At 39.7% G+C, this 22,436-nt stretch overlaps 1 protein-coding gene across 1 annotated transcript in view; it reads left to right on the top strand.

Annotated features, from left to right (window-relative positions):
• Window positions 1–18,740, top strand: part of LOC128003051 (uncharacterized) — a 52,701-nt gene extending 33,961 nt beyond the window's left edge. Inside the window, exon 2 of the mRNA XM_052592495.1 lies at window positions 13,895–18,740. Coding sequence (XP_052448455.1) covers window positions 13,895–15,173 — 1,279 coding nt within the window. The 3' untranslated portion in view covers window positions 15,174–18,740. The remainder of the gene's footprint in view (window positions 1–13,894) is intronic.
• The last annotated feature ends 3,696 nt before the right edge of the window (window positions 18,741–22,436 follow it).

Here is a 22,436-nt window from a genome sequence, read left to right as displayed (position 1 = left end):
TAAATACAGCTGCGCAGGTATTCCGGCTGCAGAAAAACACTGGTTATAACAACTATAGGGAAATGGGTAAAATCCATGGAATAAGAGAAAAAATTATATTGTTGTGCCTTTGGATGTCAGAATTGGAATGCAAAAATGTTTTATATAATGCTGTCATCAAAGACGCCATTTGATTTCTATGATTACTCTGCTTTTAAAGCATAGATTTGATTTGAACAATAGGTCTATACAGTATTCATATAGGGGACATATTGTATTAGCCCTAGAGTTAAAGCATGAAATACTATTTAAACCTATATAACATTTTACATAACCTATTTTATCTCACAATTCTGACTTTTATTTTTTTCTCGCAAATGCAAGTTTATCTAGTTCGAACTTGATTCAACTCAACAATTGCAAGTTTGTCAATTCTCAGGAAAAAAAGCCAGACATGTGGGATTATAAACTTATAAACTATAAAGAAAGAATGACTAGATAATTTTTCTTTCCAGAATTGTGAGATATAATCTCAGAACTGAAAGAAAAAATTCAGACAAATATAAACTCAAAATTACCTTTTTTATTCCTATATTTCATGGCTTGCATAGACTGCTACATTAAAACTGGCATTTTCTGTCACCAGATATAGGCTCTGCCTAAAAAAAAATGTCATCACTGTTTGCAAATACTGAAATTGATCTATAAAAGCTCACTTGACCAAACTGTCTAGTTCAGGCGTGGAAATCCTACAGTGGATATTGAATATGCAAATTCACTAATACCCCTTTTTCTCATAAGACAAAGTATATCCCTCCATACTCAGTCAATCAGTCTTGAAGCAGAGCACAGCAACACCCAGCATGCAGCACCACCCCACACCATCTCTAGGTCACTTCCTCCTTCAGCTTTGAAGGATGATGGGCAAGCGGCTGAGTCTGTCTCTTTCCCGTGAAAGATGGTAGGAGAGGGTGAGGCGAACTCTTGCCGCTCAATAACTGGTACCAATTGTTGTCTTCTAACAAAGGTGTTGACCCTTGAGCAGGCAAAGTCCCAGGGCACCTCACTGCAGAGCTGGAGGACAGGCAGACAGCTGTCTTTTGTCAGCCAGCTCCAGCTTAAGATCCCCCACCACCCAGCCAAGTGAGGAAACGTTCCGAAAAAAGCAGGGTTTTGACTTCGTTCAAGACCCAGACAAACTTTTATGAACATGGTGAAGGGTTCTAAACATTTCATCCTATTTTGTTTAATCTTTTAGTGATTGTATGGTGTTTTTTTTTTTTTTTTTTTTTGAGGTTTTGTTTTTTCTTATGGAAGGTTAGGTTCGTTATATTTGTACAAGTGTCTGGTTTGTATAAAATTAAGAAATTATTTTCCAATAGCTAAACATCAGAGCAAAGCCGCACATAAAGTAATTCTTAAAAATGTTGAATGGCTTAATAAGAATGATTGTATAATTATTATAATATCATACTATTCCCTCAGTATGAAACAAAATCTGAATCTTTATCAGACTGCCTCATGCCAAACTCCTCATCCCTTTTTTGTTTGATCCATTATTGATTGTGTTATGTAAGTTTTGTTGATCCTGTGGGAGGTTAGATTTATTTGTACAGGTTGGTGGTTTGGATGAAATAAAGAAACTATTCTCTAATAGCTAGATATCAAAAGAAAAGTGAGCACAAATTATGTTTCAAAACTATGAATTTAGAATTAAGAAAATTTGAATACAGAACCCTTTTCCACTATAAATAACTTTTTGGTATAATGGAAAGATTCTTCATGGAACCAAATATGCCAATAAAGTACCTTTATATAAGGCTGTAAATGAGAATATCTGTGTAATATCACATTATTCTCTCAGTATTAAAATTGAATTCAAAATATTGAGCAATTATTGCCACACAAGCCAAAACTCACTGTCTGAGCACTACCATTCCTGGTGGGTAGAAGCTGCCAAATTAATTTGTATATTCCACAGTGACAGATGTTTGATTTTGGCCATAAAAGTAATTAATAAGGGGAGTCAAGAAAAGCAGATTGTTTGAAGATTATTTATGAAGACCTCCCTCTCCCCCTGGTGGCTGGGGGAGTGTCACCTCTCCTTCACGGCCTCCTCTCTTCACCTGCTCCCTGAGACACAGATGTTTGTCTGAGGCAGATGACCCCAAACACACGTTTAGTTTCTGTCCCTTAAGGGAATGCCCATGCGGAAGCACAAATAGAGAGAGAGAGAGAGAGAGAGTGAGGACTGTGCAAGGATTGCACTTCTGTCTAACAAGGCATTACATAGGGCTTAAGGGGTTTAATTCATATTACAATGGCACTACCTCTTCTTTTATTTGATCTGGACGACCACCTGATTACTGGGAACAGTGGCTTAAGGTTTCAGAGAAATGTGGGACAGCTGTTGAAGAGAGCCTTGTTGTATCTGTATGTGTGTGTATGTGTGTGTGTGTGTGTGTGTGTGTGTGTGTGTGTGTGTGTGTGCGCGCAGGGGCTGCAGCTCAGAAGGATGAATGAACAGAGGTGTGAAAATGGAGGTACTGAAGACAGTCGAATGAATAGTAGAGTTGTTCCGATTCCGATACTAGTATCGGAAATATCTCCGATACCACAACAAATTCTGGCATCGGCATCGGCGAGTACATGAACCCATATACCGATCCGATACCATTTTCTTAAAAAAGACCTAGTTATGACCGCAAGCTTTGCCTAACCGCTGCACGGTTCTTCTTCGCTGCTCAAAATGCATTGAAAACACAGGAAGTTGTGCTGTGTTGCCACAAGCAACCCCTGTTTAGAGCAGCGAAGAAGAAATGAAAACGCGTTAGCAGCCCTTATCTATATATGACTGGATCACTCATCACATTCTAAACTGCCAAAAGACAGTGAAGCCGCTACTATATTATAGATCAGTGGTTAGCAGTATGTCTCTGTAGTACCGGTAGTTACAGACTCTCGAGTATATTCAGTACCGGCAACTGCGTTCAGTCGCTTCCGTGTAAGTCAAAACGCAGGGCTCCAGACAGTAGCCGAATATATACTAGTGTCTGTGAATATTAAACTGCAAAATACTATTTAAATATTACTCCCGCAAAATCTACATCTCTGTGGGTGACTGGCACAGATGCGCGAGAGCTCGCTGTTTTGTAGTCTCTGCTGTGTGTCATGAGGACACGAACGCATAAACCGTCACTTCATGAGAATTTACCGTTTCATTTGAGAATACTGTCATATCATAAACACAGACACTCAAAGATCTTCATGGCAGCCCATTAAAATAAATGTTTGGTTTACATGAGTAAATTGACAATATATAAAGCTACTGTTGTAGCCTACAGTAATAATAATACATCTCTATAATAATAATAATTATGCCTAGATGGTTGCTTGTTTTTTACTTGTTTTTTACTTTATCTGATTATCTGATTAATAGATCTTTTTTTATATTCCTAGACTTATTTGTTGCAGTTTTTTTATACAGTTATATTGTAAAACTTAAATACCTTTTTTAGTTTGCGGTGTTAGATTTTTGGCTGCATTTGAAGTTCTTTTTTGCATAAGAAAATAAATAATACTGTCAAATTCATGTTAGATAATAAAAATACTGTAATAAATACAGTAGTTCACCATGTATTTGTTCATGTTTTATTGAGGGATCTGTCTGAAGCACACCATAAAAAAATTCTAGCAATTTACACAGGGCTAGTAGTATATACAGCTGTATATACAGATATACACCCAGGTATCGGATCAGTACTCGGTATCGGCCGATACCCTGAGCCCAGGTATCGGAATCGGTATCGGGAAGAGAAAAAGGGTATCGGAACATCTCTAATGAATAGGTAGCTTCAACCTCAAAACCACACTCTGTGATATTATATATAGCACGTTTTTAATCTGGCAAGCTCTAAACTGATTGGCCAACTTTATGCAATGTATTAGTTATTTAGTTATTATAATTAACTAAAACGATAAAAAAAAAACTGAAATAAAATACAATATACATATTAAATTTAAATAAACAATTAACTAAACTTGGCAATGAACTGGAGCTGAAGAAATAAGATTTCAAACCAGAAGTAAATAAACACTTAAGCTGAAATAAAAACAAAACTGCAATGTATTAAATATATTAAGTCTAAATAGTAATATAAAAAAATTATATTACAAAATATTAAAAGCACCTAACAAAATTACTATAAATAATACTAAAATCACCCTTGTGTTTAGTTTGTCTGGAAACAGTTTTCATAAAAAAAGAAAGAAAAAAACACACTGTATTTGCATATATTCTCAAATAACTGCACATTTTGTTTTTCTTTAAGTAAATTTCTAAATGTATACAATTTTTCATGAATCTTTTTTGACTAAACATTTATTTTTTTTGACCCAACTGATAATCATCAAGTGGATCATGATTAAATATGAGATACTGCACACACACATGCTTGGAGTAAAAGCAAGCCTAATCAAATTCAGATCACTGTTTTGCAACAACATTGTGGCCATAATTTATGCCTCAATCTCGGCTGGAAATTTTCTTTGCCTTTATTTTTGTGTTGCTAGCTCTGTGTGTGCGTATGTAGCAGGGATAATAATAAACTATAATGGATTCCAAACAGAGAGGACAGTGAGTGAATGTAATTTTCTCAATGTGAGGATAAATCAGGAGGCTGAGGTTTTTACTGGAAAGTTTTTTTGGCTATTCAAATCTGCTGCTGTGATTGAAGCAATCAGAGTGGACCGCTGGACCGTAATTCAACAGAAGGTTAGCGCAGGTGACCTGCCGCAATATGATCTTGTTTATAGACGGAAATTGTGGCAAGATTACTCTCTGGGGTCTTATTAGAAAGGGTGTGATTAAAGATGAAGCTTTGGTGTCTGACGTGATGGGAAGTGGTGTCTGAAATTTCGATCATTGTTTTATATGTGATGTGCTGGCATACATTTTCTCTAATAACAGGTGGATTTTGTTAGCTGGTTAGGCCCACAGCAAGTTAGGGGCTTACATTAATTCAGAAAAGGGCTTCCATGTAGGATTATGAGCATTAGACAGTATCTAAATAATAATAGTGATAGCAGAGACCATGCATAAACAGATAGTCCAAGATTAAAAGTCTACTGATCCCTCTCAATAATGACTCTTTTGGATGAGTGAGAACCCCCCCAGCTCGATGGACAGCGGTCCACTGCATATCAAGGTGTCATGGAGCCTAAGAGAGGCGGTTGCCTACATTCACTGGCCATCTGACATGGATAGACTGGAATCTACCACTGAATCAATGATTTCAAGGTTAAAGAAGAGTGATTTATATTTATGCGATCAATAAAAAAAATAAAAAAGTACATTAAAATCCATGTATTTGTGATTATGTGACACTTGATTAAAAAGTACAGTTCTATACAACTGCTAAGAACTGTACAATTAACCAGCAACGCACATGAAATTAATTGACCAGTGATAAATTACATTATAGTTGTACATGGATGATTCAATCTATCAGATAAATAAAGAGATTAAATATAATGAAGAAGATGACCATAAAAGGATACATTTGCATACTAATTAACACAGTATAATACACTTGGCAATATTCTTTACACACGTCTAAGAAAAGGCATTGGGATAATTTATTGAAGAATGATCTAACAAATTTAACAGGACTGTGAGGTTTGTATGCGTTAACATGCACACATTTTCACATGCGTTCAGGAAAGTACTTTTTGACTTTTAAAGTTGTGCTGAATTGTGCGTCATAACTCACTTTAATGTGAAGCTCAGGCACTTAATTCTGCATTAATTTTGTGGAACAATGCATTAACCTTTAATCAGAACTTCAGTAAGATGTTGTGTGTTCTTAATTTGCTTCTTCACTTAATGACAAAGAAGAAAAAATTGCAATGACATGCCACTAAATAAAATAAAAACCTGCCTTTTCCCCCAAGCAAACTGTCACTGCCAAGATTTGGAGGCCTGAATCATGGAGATTATCATCATGTTTTTGTACAAGCCATCAATGTACAGTAGTTTATGATATTTGGAGTTTGTGATGAGTGGGGTGGGGGCGAGAGCCATGGCAACAGAACCCGGAGGCTGGTGGAGTAATTGGAAATGAACGACACCTGCGCCCCCACCAGTCTCGAGTCCAACAGAGGAGTTCCAGAATGTTAAATGGAGGACTAACGAGAGAGGACCAGCCCTGGGTTTCATTTTGTGTTTTGTTTTTGACGGCAGTCATCTTTGGGGGGCTGTAGCACTGTTTTGTGCTTATTTTATTATTAAAATTTCATTTAAATGTTTGCCAGTTCCCGCCTCCTTCTTCTCGACTTACAAACAAGCTTTACAGAGTTTCCCCTTTTTAGTTGGTCTCTTTGATTTTGTTAAAGTTCTGACACTAGGGGTCGCACTTGTAAGCCCAGATACCTTTGACATCACAGAGCATCACAGTCCCGCCCACAGCAGGTGCCGGAAGTAAAAATGAAATACAATTTCTGCATTGACAGTATAAGCCATAAAAACGTAACCATACATGTTAGACTTAAAACCAGCTACGGCTGCACTAAGCAATAGCATATGCTCATATAAACGACAAAAGGTTCATGGGGCACTAACCTTGTTTTGATGTAAATGCCTTTTATTTGTGATGTCTTGGCTAAGTACTTCATTACCCACAATCCTGAACAATCCCACAATCCCACAGTGATGCATCTGATTGGTGAAGCTCGTGTATCCGTCTGGTTAAACCCCTCTGCCATGGTGAGCCTGCCATGGTTAAAACGTCCTCTGCAGTGGTGAGCCTTGTTCCACAATGCTGCAGGAACCCTGCCTCAGGTACGTTGAACGTAGTGCCACTATGGCCATTGGCAAGGTGTCTGGACTCCCCAGCCATTCCCATGTATGCAATTTAGTTTGCGCCCATTGACATTCAGTGGCATTCTGCTACCTTGGTTCAAGCCACCCTTGCTTCTCTTAGGGAGTGGGTGCTCTGGGTTTTGCCCTGGGTAGAACATCTATTTTTTATATTAAATTGGATTTGGTTTCCAGGTAGCACACCTTGAGGAGATTTGTGCTCCAACAGTGCTGAATTGCTTGGGGGTCCCAAGCACAGAATAGCGGTTCCTCTTGAATTATTTGGTTTCTGGGGTATGGGGTCCTCAGCTGCATCATTCCGCCAGAAGATGCTTATAAAACTGCTTCAGCACTGCCTGTATGACCAAGTTCAGAAATGTGCATGGCTCCATGGCTCGCATCGTGTAGCTTTCACACGAGGTGCTTTCCATTCCAATCCTTGGTAGAACCTTTATTTCTACGGGTGGGTCTGGCTCTAGATCAGTGTCCAAAACCACAATTCTAACAAAGGATGCTTCCAGGATAGGTTGAAATGCTTTAAGCAATGAGCATACAACCTTAGGGACCTGGTCAATTCCTGCCTACACAGGCATTCGTTTGCCCAAAAGATGTCGCCAGTGCTTTTTTCTTTGGGAGGTTTTGGCCGTTAATCCAGGACTAGCATGTGCCTTATCCAAACGGACAGCACAGTGATGGCAGCCACCAGGGCAGTCGCTCCTGTCATATGCCACAACTCCCGTCATCTCCTGGAGCCAGTGGGAACTTAGGTTTCTGCAAACCTTTCACATTCTGGGTGACCTTATTCACGCAGTGGAATCGCTCTTGTAACAGGTCTTTCTCCTGGATGAGTGGAGGCTCTATAACCAGCTGATTGGAGTGATTCAGTCAGTCACAGACACGTCCGTTGCCTCACGTGATTCCGTCCCTTTGTCCAATGTGATTTCCTGTATGAGGCCTCCTTCGGCACAGACACATGGGCACACAGCTGGCCAGGGGACCTACGCAAGTATGTGTCTTCCCCAGTGATCATCATTGCAAAGGCACGATTTGGCATCTGTGCCCAGATCTAAGTGGCTCGCACAACACAGTTCAACAGCGGGTCAAAGTGACCACCTGAAGTGAGGTTTTATTAACAAATTTCGGGATGAGTACCAGCAGATAATTAACACGACCAGTCCATCATCAGTAATTACACCATCTATCCAACCAGCACAAGAGAAGAAACCTATAAATAATCAAAGCAACCTTACCTTCATTATTTCTAGTCTTTCAGCATACTTACACCAATCTGACTCCTCACCTTTAGCCAGTTCCTACCCCAGCATGGGGAGGAGCACTTGGTGGAGTTCTTTGTGTCCTGGCTAAAAGCTGAGCTCGGACCCCTCTCCCCGGACAGGAGGATTACCCTGGGCAAGAGTAATTACTGAACTTGGAGCCCTCTCCCTGGACAGTACACCAAATACGCATAGCCTTTACTCAGTTTATTATATGTAAATGTGAACTTGTGAAAGGGAAAGTCTCAGTAATGTATTGTACCCCTCATTCCTTGATGGAGGGAACAGAGACATTGTGTCCCTTATGCCACAACTCTGAACTACTTCTGAGTGTGTTGAGATGCTTTTAGACTCCTCAGAATAAATTGAGCGACCAAATGGGTGGTGTTGGCGCAGTAGATAAGACACATGCCTTTGGTGTGAGTGTCCCTGAGCAAGACACTTAACCCCCAGTTGCTCCAGAGGTGTGTGACCTCTGACATATGTAGCAGTTGTAAGTTGCTTTGGATAAAAGCGTCAGCTAAATGAGTAACTGTAAAATGCCATGCTGGCCTATTTATACCTGGATATCCAGGGTGTGGCCACTCATGTAAATTTTGCTTGCCAGTTTCATTGGCCTTTTTTCTCAGTGATGTCAGAGGTGTCTGGGCTCTCAAGCGTGATACCAACAAGGGTTACCATACACAACTGAAACGATTTATCTAATAAGACTGTCAAAATTATATGGAAACAACTAAGAAAGAAAGACAAAAATGCCCTTTTATTGTAACAGATGTACTGTCTTAAGTGAACCCACAATCTTTTTGTTTAATATTGTAGCAGAAATGAGTCAAATCAGACAAATCAAAGAGTCTATCAGAGCTGTGTGCATTGAAACATGAGCTGAATTCCTCAGGAAGTCATAAATCAGTTCTAGTGCCACAGGAACCAAACAAGATAACCAACCAACCAACTTGTTCACACAACAGCTTTCAACATTAACACCAATAGAACAATTATTGACAATTTTAATTCAAAGAAGAGATTGTCAAATTTATTGTTCGTGATTGGAATGCAACGCTGGACATCACATGTAAACCCAGGAGATCAAGTTAAATACTTGCATTGACTTCCCCCCCAGCCAGTGAAACCAGACTGAAATTCCTAAGGGGGAAGGGCTTTAAACCTTTGTCTTCACAGAAAAGTCCTTTGCCAGAGAATGGCAAAGAAACCCTTTTTATACATTATATATGGACCAGAATGAACTCAAAAAAGACTTATGAATGAATCATTCTATTGCTTAACTCCATATTCATTTATGTGTAACCCACACATTTGACTATCATGTTATAATCACTTATCGTGTATGTTTTCTTTAAATGACTATGGTATAGCTGAAGGGTACATAGTCGTGTTTGATATGTGTGTGATTGAATTTTCTTGCTTGATATTGCCCTGACAATCATTTATTTGTAAAATATATCATAATCATGTTATAGGAATCATGTCCAAAATTAGACCCTGTGAGGCAAGAACCACATGCTTGGTAAGATAAACAAATGATTTATGATACCCAAGACTCAAGAACATATCTGATTGGTCAAGGCAACATTTGAGGGGTGGCCAACAGGAAGTTTTAAATACTTTGGACACGATGTAATTTCGGCTTTTAGTCATGCCTTGCTTTTAGTCTGCCTGCTGCTATTAGCCATGTCGGCTTTTAGTCGGCTTTTAGTTCTAGTCTAGCTGCTGCTATTAGCCATGTCGGCTTTTAGTTCTAGCATTGCTCGTGCTATCAGTCATGCCTGCTCTTAGCTTTTAGCTTGTAGCTTTGCTACCTAGCTTTAGCTTGTAGCATCTAGCCATGCGGTTAGTCATCATGGTTCTTTGAGCGCGGTTCCAGCGTGCCTGCCTGCTGCTACTTATGCCACAATGAGAAGGAACACAACCTAGTCTCGTCAAACTTTATTTCTTTTCTTTTCCGTTTGAGAGTTTCGTGTTCTGAGTTAAGTTTTGTAACGTCGACCTCGTCTGCGCGTTTGAACTCCAACCAGCCACACAACTCCAGCTTCAGCCAACGCCCAAGCACGGGCTCCCCAAGACGTCACTTCAGTCAACTGAACTTCCAGCCAATCAGCGACACCGGGAAACCCCTTTCAACTGGAGTCCCTTTCACAGCAAACGAAGGCAACGTATTCCCAGATATTTGTTGTGCTGGTGTATCTAATATAATTTTAACCCCATTGAGGAACTCAATGCGAGCGCTAATTACGTGATTGATGGTTGTTCATGTCTATGCAATTTAACGTATTGCTGTTAACTTGGGATTCCATATTTCCATTCTCTTAAATTCATCTTTCCCTAACTTTCGACCTTCCTGCAACTTGTGTGAATGTGTGTGTGTGTGCGTTTATGTGTTAGATTAGTTTATATGTCTTAGATTTATCTAATAAAGCCTTATTCATATTGAAAAGAGAAGTATCTTGTGTTTTGTGCTTACAAGTTAATGTCTTAAACTGCCGATCTTGTTACTGTGCTAATTGATAGTGTTTTCACTATAGTTTGGATATTAGTATCCAGCGCAGATTTGATGTTAAACGGCTCGTTCACTGAATCGCAGGCGCGTCTCCGTGAACAGCCGTGAAACAGTGATTCTGTTCAAATTCCCTTTAAAATCTTAAATGATTCCCTTTGAGCTAAATTGACCTGTTTCCCTTACATTTATTATGGTGGAGAATGATTGCGGGCAGTTTAACCTAAATTGTGAGCATAAACCAAGTTATTTAATCTTTGATTTTGCTAAAGGAATGACGGATGAAAAGCTTCCGAGACCTGAGTATGTGTGTGTGTTTGCGTGACGTAAGCAGCGCGCGCCCTCCCGCTTGAATGAAAGGAGCTAGAGGAGACTTTAACTCGAGTCCGTCTCCCCTTTGTTAACAGCAGTAAGTGAACTTAAAAGTAAACATCTGAGATCGTACAATAAGGTAGAAATTGAGCGTGTTCCTCATTTGTGTAATGCCTTGTTTTATAGCTGATTTGATTTCACTGCGTGTTCCAGTGTCTCAAACGCTATCTCAGTCACTGTTTGCTGAACGGAGCTAAACTGTTAGTGTTTCAAAAGGGATATAAATCGGTGAATAAAGAATAGTTTTGAGCGGGTTCCTCAATCTATTTATCAAAGTCCCCGTATTCATATTTCATATAGTTTGATTGCCAGTGCGTGTTCCACTGCCGAATCAAATTTGATATTCTACTCCCCTAAATTAACGTTAAACATTAGAGAACAATGTTTGCCCATTTGTATCCGTTCACAAAGTGAATGCAATCTCGCGTAACACTGCGTGTGTCCGAGAGTAATTTGAATGGGAGTGTTTTAAAAGCTTGATCAAGTAAAGTTTAACTGTGTACCAACAGCGAAGGAAAACTTTTATGTTTGTGTCCAGAAAAACTGGCACGGAGATTCAAATTGCTGAGATTGATATAACTGTGTTCCCTTAACTACAGCAGGAAGCTGCTATTTGAATTAAGATAAATTTAACTCTATACAAACTGAGAGTTTAAGTGCCACATCGCAAAACCAACTGAAAGGCGGTGTTGTTATTTGTACAGTGTTGAAATGAGCCGACATTTCATGTAACATGCTTAACTGTATTTGCAACAATGCAACGATTCATGTGCTGATCCACTAGAATGTGTTTTGGTTGCCATAGTGACGACCGTGACCCGGAAGCCTAACGTACTTCCGGAGCAACTCTGAACTGTGCACGCGCAGCGCACAAACTCTGCGGTGTCGCTAAGCTAACGAAACCATTGCATTTACATTGAAGTCTATACTAAAGCCACTAGCCTCAAAGGTTAGCCGTTAGCATTACCATCCAGTGGTAGAATAATGTGTGTTTGGGCAACGCTGACGTGATTTAACCATTTTCAACATCTTAACTAACACTTGTTAGTCTCTTTCTTTTTATCGCTCTGTTTTCTCACTAGACCACTTATTTTCATTTTACTAGAAAGGGAAATACTGACTCACAATTATTAATTGTCAAATTGAAATTTAATTGAAACATTAAATTTATTTTGAATCATTTAAAATTTCCCTCTCAGATCATTTCATATGATCTTTTATTTCTAGTATTCTCTTTTGGGTCTTATTATTTTAGGAATGAATAAGCCTTGAACTTTGGAAGTTTAAGTAAACTTATTCTTCCTAATTTATTTATTACCCATCTGAATATATGCTATTCAGACCTTTAATTATTTGAATGCGTTTTACCCCTCTTCCTATTTTGGTTATACACTTAACCACTATTGTTTTACTTATTGATTTCTTTTTTTTTTTTTTTCATTTTTGCATATTTTGCCCATTTATTAATTTTTTTAATTTTACTTTTTCTTACCATTTCTTTACTTTGTGTATCCTAGCCTGGGAACGACAAACCTGAGCCCTAAAAGGAGACATTGTTATCCCTCACTACGAGTTCAAATAAATTAGAAAGACAACTCTCTTTCATTTAAAGTTTATTTTGTTTGATTAGTTGTGCAGCAACTAACACAACGCTCTCCTTGTAGTTGAGGTAACCGCTTCTGAGACTTACCATCTCCGTCCTCTCTCTCCTTTACTTTCCTCTTCTCTTTTTACATTTGTAGGACATGTAAGAACCATCAATCAATTCTAAGTGAAGTAAATACACAATCGTGCCAAAGACGACGAATCATCCTTATGAATTTGATTGTAATCATCCTCTCATTTGTTCTTCCTAACCTCCCTACATTTGGAAACGCATTCCAAGTTTTAGCATCTCATCCATCGTTGAGATCAATTTAATAGAGATACGTGTTGAGCAACTGTCGCCTTCGCTGACTCCCTGGTGAGCGGTCCAACTGAAAGGTGTACGGTGTCAATCCTGTCAGACTAAGAAAAGAGATATCAGAATTATTATTGTATTCTTTTGTCCAAAGCAAGAAATATAATAATATTATTTACGTTTTTGATAACATTTAATTGGAAAAAATAATTTTCCTCATTTGAAAAACAGAAATTTTGCTTGTCATTTGAATTTGTTTTTCACCTCTGTCTCTCTTTTCCTCTTCCTCATTAGAGTGACAAAGTCTTCGCATCTCTAGTCTACTTAGACACCCTGAGACCAACACAGTCATCACCACATTTCACTAGTGGTTCACAATCACTGATACAACACTTAGTTGTCCCACCACACATAGGCTTTTACTCCACACAGATCTGTGTCAGTCTCTCTTCTCCCCAGCGTGCCAACATGCCGCAGACTGCAGACCCCATTGCCCATGGGGAAGATGTGAACATTTGGCTGAGAGGCATAACAGACAGCCTCACTCCAAAGACATTTGAACTGTTATTATTTTTAATAATAATCCTAATCCTGAGAAGATTCCTGACACAAGATTCAAGCCAGAACAACAACCACGAGGAGCTAGTCAAGATCACGAGCTCACTAAGCTATGCCTTCACAACCCAGCTGAAACTGAGCGACAAGCACATCACCCACCTTCAAGAGGAGCTGACAGGTGCTCAACGTCGCATAGACAAGCTGGAAGTGAAAGTTCAAAATCAACTCAAAGCACCCAGCGAGAGGGAGCAGGATACAACAGAACAAGTTATGAAGCTCCAAGCAGCCCTGGCAGCAGCTCAGCTCGACCAGCAACATGCAACGGCTGCTCAGAAAGACCTGGTAAACAGACTCCAGTATGCCGAACAGCTACTAGAGAAAGCCAAGCTAGACATCAGAAACAAGAACTCTGAAATCAGTGCTTTGAAAGACCACCTTGAAAGGTACAGAACTGAAATGGACAATCTGACCCAACAACTAGATGATACCAACGATGAGCTCTACATGGTCAGAAAAGAACTCCAAAATGCTTACAAGCACAAACTAGAGCCAAGAAAAGAGAAACATCTCTTAGCCTCATCACTGCTGAGCAGAGCAGAGTCCCACGTCCAAGAACTGGCATGTGACGAAAGGAGCGAAGGGCCACAACCCAAAACCTCACCTGCCTTCGCCACACAACCCTTTCCTGCCAACGAAAGAAAACCTCCCGTCCAAGGCCTTGAAGCTGCACACGGGATGACCATCAAAGACCTCAACAAGCTGTCTAAAAACATCAGCAGGTTCAACCCGAACTCCACAGAGAGCCCCGACATCCAAGCTTATCTGCGAGATATCGAATTTCACCTGGAAGTGAGACCTCATGTGACTGACAGAGACTGGTTATACCTCCTTAGAGCCACGTCCAGTTCCGAGGTACGAAACTTTCTAGATCGACAGCCCAGTCAAACCAAGTCAAACTACCAGCGACTTCGTGAGGTCCTGATTAAAGAGTTTACAGACCCAGAGTCTGAACATGGACTGTTAACTGCCTTGGAAACCAAACAAGGTCGTCAAGAGACTCCACAAGCTTACTACAACCGACTCCGACAATCCTACTTTGGTGCACACAACAACTCTGACCTTGAAGAGGATGTGAACTTCAAAACCCTCTTCCTAAAGAATCTGCACCCTGGAGTCAGTCACCATCTAGGTGTCATGGCCTGTCCGAACTCCATGACCATCCAACAGTTGCGTGACCTAACACAGAAGGCCTATAACAAGCAGAAGTTGGCCTCAAAGACAGGTAACAAAACATCCACACTCTTGAACTCTGTCAACAAAGACTCAAGCCTTGCACTGGACGACACCCAGCGGCATCACAACACCAGAGTCTTCCATCAAGAGCACAGAGAACGTGACGCCCATATCCACGACCGCTTTCAGCCCAACTGCTGGAAAAATCCATGGGACCAGCCACGCTTCTCAAGAAACCAAAAGGATAACATCTGGAAACCTAACCAGATATCCAAAGGTAATCACCTGACTCATCCAAGAGCAACTCGTGTGGGTAAGCGACAACAAAACCCACCTCAGCACCACTCAGACATGCACAGTGCTGAGTACTCACAAGAACATAACCGCTTACCATTAGAAGACACGGAACAAGTCATGGAACAACTAAGAGAGTTCCTTCAAGACAATTTACATGCAGGTGACCACAAAGTTGAGTCATGCTCGCTGTGACCAGCGACAGAACGGAAGGCCGGTGATCACCTGGTGCACCGCATCAGAGATGACAAGCACCTGTTCAACAACAACCCAGAATGAACAAGTCTTTCACGGCCAACTGTTGATGAAAAATCTGAGGTACTAAAGGACATCACCTCAGTCACTAACAAACTGTCAAATGAACTCCAACTCCAAGTACCACATTCCCTGTCTGTGCAACAGTAACCACCAGAGCACAGAAGGTCAGAAAGTCTGCTACAGCCAGAAGGCATCACAAGAAGAATGCAACATAGGAGACAAGTTTTGCAACTCAGCTTCACACAGCCATGCCAAACTGCCTCCGACGGCGTGCTAAAGAACTTCCTGCCTTGCTGGACTGACCCCTCATTAGACCATGGACACGCCCTCATCCAAGCCAAAGATGCAGAGAGCCAGTCTTCAGTGACATGCTAGAAAAAGGGGGAGACAACACAGACTTGAACAGATCTGACCACACATGCACTACACCAGTAATACACAACATTACCTACACCCAGAGGTAAACACATCTACTGATAACACAGTCAACAAACATATTCTTCCCACAGGTAGAATATCCAACTTTTAGCGTAACAAAGTTACACATACCCACCATGAAGAAACGTGCAGCCATCCTCACAATAGGTAGAACACCTGACACTAAGTTAAGGTTCACGACACACTAGCTGCACCTGACATCCTAGCTCAATAGTAGTTGTAACACATGCTAGGAAAACCCACAGCAGCCTTGTTTTGTTTTGTTCTTCTTTTACCTATCCTTCTCCTTCCCCTCTTTCCTGAGTAGGTGAAACGCCTAGACACCCTGCGAGGGTTGAAGGTCTGATATTAGGATTGACTCGCAACACCTAATATCCGCCAGCCACTCTAAACTGAATGGAAGCCAGAGAGCTCCATGCATGATAGGTCAATCCATTGAATTGAAAATGAAATTACTAGAAAACTAATGGTAAACATGTAAAGTAAGACAACCTAGAAGAACCAAACAAAGTTAACCACAAATTTGATTGATGAATCAAAATAAAAACAATTTCCAAGACGATCTAAACTATCCTCAATGTGCTAAACTACATTGACTAATTGAACTTAACCACGTGTACCTAAATAACCTGATGCCTGCACCAGTACAGTAACTGTCATGGAGGTGTTGTCTTGCTGTTTGCTGTGTTTGTCTGCTTCTTCTGCCTTTGTTTCTCCAGCGATCGACGATGTCTTCACCTAAACACCTCGCCGATCGAAAGGGGGATATATGTAGCAGAAATGAGTCAAATCAGACAAATCAAAGAGTCTATCAGAGCTGTGTGCATTGAAACATGAGCTGAATTCCTCAGGAAGTCATAAATCAGTTCTAGTGCCACAGGAACCAAACAAGATAACCAACCAACCAACTTGTTCACACAACAGCTTTCAACATTAACACCAATAGAACAATTATTGACAATTTTAATTCAAAGAAGAGATTGTCAAATTTATTGTTCGTGATTGGAATGCAACGCTGGACATCACATGTAAACCCAGGAGATCAAGTTAAATACTTGCATTGACTTCCCCCCCAGCCAGTGAAACCAGACTGAAATTCCTAAGGGGGAAGGGCTTTAAACCTTTGTCTTCACAGAAAAGTCCTTTGCCAGAGAATGGCAAAGAAACCCTTTTTATACATTATATATGGACCAGAATGAACTCAAAAAAGACTTATGAATGAATCATTCTATTGCTTAACTCCATATTCATTTACGTGTAACCCACACATTTGACTATCATGTTATAATCACTTATCGTGTATGTTTTCTTTAAATGACTATGGTATAGCTGAAGGGTACATAGTCGTGTTTGATATGTGTGTGATTGAATTTTCTTGCTTGATATTGCCCTGACAATCATTTATTTGTAAAATATATCATAATCATGTTATAGGAATCATGTCCAAAATTAGACCCTGTGAGGCAAGAACCACATGCTTGGTAAGATAAACAAATGATTTATGATACCCAAGACTCAAGAACATATCTGATTGGTCAAGGCAACATTTGAGGGGTGGCCAACAGGAAGTTTTAAATACTTTGGACACGATGTAATTTCGGCTTTTAGTCATGCCTTGCTTTTAGTCTGCCTGCTGCTATTAGCCATGTCGGCTTTTAGTCGGCTTTTAGTTCTAGTCTAGCTGCTGCTATTAGCCATGTCGGCTTTTAGTTCTAGCATTGCTCGTGCTATCAGTCATGCCTGCTCTTAGCTTTTAGCTTGTAGCTTTGCTACCTAGCTTTAGCTTGTAGCATCTAGCCATGCGGTTAGTCATCATGGTTCTTTGAGCGCGGTTCCAGCGTGCCTGCCTGCTGCTACTTATGCCACAATGAGAAGGAACACAACCTAGTCTCGTCAAACTTTATTTCTTTTCTTTTCCGTTTGAGAGTTTCGTGTTCTGAGTTAAGTTTTGTAACGTCGACCTCGTCTGCGCGTTTGAACTCCAACCAGCCACACAACTCCAGCTTCAGCCAACGCCCAAGCACGGGCTCCCCAAGACGTCACTTCAGTCAACTGAACTTCCAGCCAATCAGCGACACCGGGAAACCCCTTTCAACTGGAGTCCCTTTCACAGCAAACGAAGGCAACGTATTCCCAGATATTTGTTGTGCTGGTGTATCTAATATAATTTTAACCCCATTGAGGAACTCAATGCGAGCGCTAATTACGTGATTGATGGTTGTTCATGTCTATGCAATTTAACGTATTGCTGTTAACTTGGGATTCCATATTTCCATTCTCTTAAATTCATCTTTCCCTAACTTTCGACCTTCCTGCAACTTGTGTGAATGTGTGTGTGTGTGCGTTTATGTGTTAGATTAGTTTATATGTCTTAGATTTATCTAATAAAGCCTTATTCATATTGAAAAGAGAAGTATCTTGTGTTTTGTGCTTACAAGTTAATGTCTTAAACTGCCGATCTTGTTACTGTGCTAATTGATAGTGTTTTCACTATAGTTTGGATATTAGTATCCAGCGCAGATTTGATGTTAAACGGCTCGTTCACTGAATCGCAGGCGCGTCTCCGTGAACAGCCGTGAAACAGTGATTCTGTTCAAATTCCCTTTAAAATCTTAAATGATTCCCTTTGAGCTAAATTGACCTGTTTCCCTTACATTTATTATGGTGGAGAATGATTGCGGGCAGTTTAACCTAAATTGTGAGCATAAACCAAGTTATTTAATCTTTGATTTTGCTAAAGGAATGACGGATGAAAAGCTTCCGAGACCTGAGTATGTGTGTGTGTTTGCGTGACGTAAGCAGCGCGCGCCCTCCCGCTTGAATGAAAGGAGCTAGAGGAGACTTTAACTCGAGTCCGTCTCCCCTTTGTTAACAGCAGTAAGTGAACTTAAAAGTAAACATCTGAGATCGTACAATAAGGTAGAAATTGAGCGTGTTCCTCATTTGTGTAATGCCTTGTTTTATAGCTGATTTGATTTCACTGCGTGTTCCAGTGTCTCAAACGCTATCTCAGTCACTGTTTGCTGAACGGAGCTAAACTGTTAGTGTTTCAAAAGGGATATAAATCGGTGAATAAAGAATAGTTTTGAGCGGGTTCCTCAATCTATTTATCAAAGTCCCCGTATTCATATTTCATATAGTTTGATTGCCAGTGCGTGTTCCACTGCCGAATCAAATTTGATATTCTACTCCCCTAAATTAACGTTAAACATTAGAGAACAATGTTTGCCCATTTGTATCCGTTCACAAAGTGAATGCAATCTCGCGTAACACTGCGTGTGTCCGAGAGTAATTTGAATGGGAGTGTTTTAAAAGCTTGATCAAGTAAAGTTTAACTGTGTACCAACAGCGAAGGAAAACTTTTATGTTTGTGTCCAGAAAAACTGGCACGGAGATTCAAATTGCTGAGATTGATATAACTGTGTTCCCTTAACTACAGCAGGAAGCTGCTATTTGAATTAAGATAAATTTAACTCTATACAAACTGAGAGTTTAAGTGCCACATCGCAAAACCAACTGAAAGGCGGTGTTGTTATTTGTACAGTGTTGAAATGAGCCGACATTTCATGTAACATGCTTTACTGTATTTGCAACAATGCAACGATTCATGTGCTGATCCACTAGAATGTGTTTTGGTTGCCATAGTGACGACCGTGACCCGGAAGCCTAACGTACTTCCGGAGCAACTCTGAACTGTGCACGCGCAGCGCACAAACTCTGCGGTGTCGCTAAGCTAACGAAACCATTGCATTTACATTGAAGTCTATACTAAAGCCACTAGCCTCAAAGGTTAGCCGTTAGCATTACCATCCAGTGGTAGAATAATGTGTGTTTGGGCAACGCTGACGTGATTTAACCATTTTCAACATCTTAACTAACACTTGTTAGTCTCTTTCTTTTTATCGCTCTGTTTTCTCACTAGACCACTTATTTTCATTTTACTAGAAAGGGAAATACTGACTCACAATTATTAATTGTCAAATTGAAATTTAATTGAAACATTAAATTTATTTTGAATCATTTAAAATTTCCCTCTCAGATCATTTCATATGATCTTTTATTTCTAGTATTCTCTTTTGGGTCTTATTATTTTAGGAATGAATAAGCCTTGAACTTTGGAAGTTTAAGTAAACTTATTCTTCCTAATTTATTTATTACCCATCTGAATATATGCTATTCAGACCTTTAATTATTTGAATGCGTTTTACCCCTCTTCCTATTTTGGTTATACACTTAACCACTATTGTTTTACTTATTGATTTCTTTTTTTTTTTTTTTCATTTTTGCATATTTTGCCCATTTATTAATTTTTTTAATTTTACTTTTTCTTACCATTTCTTTACTTTGTGTATCCTAGCCTGGGAACGACAAACCTGAGCCCTAAAAGGAGACATTGTTATCCCTCACTACGAGTTCAAATAAATTAGAAAGACAACTCTCTTTCATTTAAAGTTTATTTTGTTTGATTAGTTGTGCAGCAACTAACACAACGCTCTCCTTGTAGTTGAGGTAACCGCTTCTGAGACTTACCATCTCCGTCCTCTCTCTCCTTTACTTTCCTCTTCTCTTTTTACATTTGTAGGACATGTAAGAACCATCAATCAATTCTAAGTGAAGTAAATACACAATCGTGCCAAAGACGACGAATCATCCTTATGAATTTGATTGTAATCATCCTCTCATTTGTTCTTCCTAACCTCCCTACATTTGGAAACGCATTCCAAGTTTTAGCATCTCATCCATCGTTGAGATCAATTTAATAGAGATACGTGTTGAGCAACTGTCGCCTTCGCTGACTCCCTGGTGAGCGGTCCAACTGAAAGGTGTACGGTGTCAATCCTGTCAGACTAAGAAAAGAGATATCAGAATTATTATTGTATTCTTTTGTCCAAAGCAAGAAATATAATAATATTATTTACGTTTTTGATAACATTTAATTGGAAAAAATAATTTTCCTCATTTGAAAAACAGAAATTTTGCTTGTCATTAGGGCTCAAGCCTGGAGGGCGAGAGCCCTATTGTTTTCCTTAGGATTATTTGTTATTATTATTATTATTATTATTATTATTAGGGCTCAAGCCTGGAGGGCGAGAGCCCTATTGTTTTCCTTAGGATTATTAGGGCTCAAGCCCAAAGGGCGAGAGGCCTATTGTTTTCCTTAGGATTATTTTTTATTATTATTAGGGCTCAAGCCCAAAGGGCGAGAGGCCTATTGTTTTCCTTAGGATTATTTTTTATTATTATTATTATTATTATTATTATTATTATTATTATTATTATTATTTTTTTCCAACGTCTCGGGGGCTTTTGGGGCCCTTAACGTGCTTAAAAAGTCTTGAAAATTGGCACACAGATTGGAACCTGCGGCCATTAGGGCCGGGCAGAGACTGATACACGGGCGTGGCACAGGGGCTCTACAGCGCCCCCTGGAATATGGAGGGCCATATATCATACACTCTTGCTCGTAGACGTATGAAACTCGGTACACATATAAATCTCATCAATCCAAACAACTTTTGTATTGCATATCATAGGCTCCGCCCAACAGGAAGTTGGCTATTTAGGGTTTAGTATTCAAATTTTTCGGCAAAGTTGTGGGTGCTTTTGGGGTCCTTAACATACTCAAAAACTCTTGAAAATTTGCGCACACTTTGGAATCTGTGGCCTTTAGGAGCCTGCAGAGGCTGGGACCCGGGCGTGGCACAGGGGCTCTACGGCGCCCCCTGGAACACAGTCAGAAATGTTGATGTATAGCTCACACATACTTGCACATATTCATAAGAAACTCAGTACACATATAGATCTCATCGTGCCGAACAACTTTCGTATTGCATGTCATAGGCTCCACCCAACAGGAAGTCAGCTATTTAGAGTTATGTAAAAAGCGCATGCTCTGGAATTTGAAATACTTGTCATAGGTTTTTTTCTCGATTGCCGCCAAACTCGGTCAACATGATCTCAAGACACTGGGGATGAAAAATTGCCAGGGGATTTTTGATATCTCGAACGGTTTGCTCGTGGCGAGGCGTTGAAATTATGGCGAGAAATGAGAAACAGGAAGTGTCTAATATCGTCCACATACATTTCCTGATTTTAATCAAACTTCATCAGATTATTCGTTGTTCGATGTCGATCGCATATATGTGACTATTAGGAGTCAAAGTTATAGCGCCACCAACTGGCAGAAGGAAGTGTGTCATTTTCAAAATGATTTGAATTCAGCATCTTATTATTACTCGATTTGCTTCAAACTTCATCAGAATAATGTTAAAACACAGCCGATATAAATCTGCAAGGGGGATATTGATATCTAAAAAATTGTTGCCGTGGCAACATGTCAAACTGGAATACTTCTCAGGTGATTTTGAGGCAAATAACATACTTAGAATTTCACAAAACTCTGAACACACATCAGTATTTCTGATAGGAACTTAAATTGTGAATGGATTTTGGATAGCTTGAATGGTTTTGCCGTGGTGATTTTTTTAAATGACCTTACAAAGGGAATCATTATTGTATTTTTAAGTTGCAGCTTCCAAAGACGTCAAATAATTTTTTCATACAGATGAAAAAGTCATTCTGAGGAAATATGCATAGTTTCACGACTTTACAACACTGTATGGATAACAGAAAATTAAAAAACTGTCAGACATCTCATCTCACTCTGTCCCTCTGTTTGAGTGTGTGTGCTTCAGACTTCCATTGTCTGAGAGAAATAGCGCCCCTACAGGTTCAATTCCCGGACTTTTACTTTCACTTTTA

The sequence above is a fragment of the Carassius gibelio genome, chromosome A5 (genome assembly GCF_023724105.1).
Source record: "Carassius gibelio isolate Cgi1373 ecotype wild population from Czech Republic chromosome A5, carGib1.2-hapl.c, whole genome shotgun sequence".
NCBI classification, from domain to species: domain Eukaryota; kingdom Metazoa; phylum Chordata; class Actinopteri; order Cypriniformes; family Cyprinidae; genus Carassius; species Carassius gibelio.
Note: the sequence above shows the minus strand (reverse complement) of the source record. Positions and strands in the feature narration are given on the sequence as shown.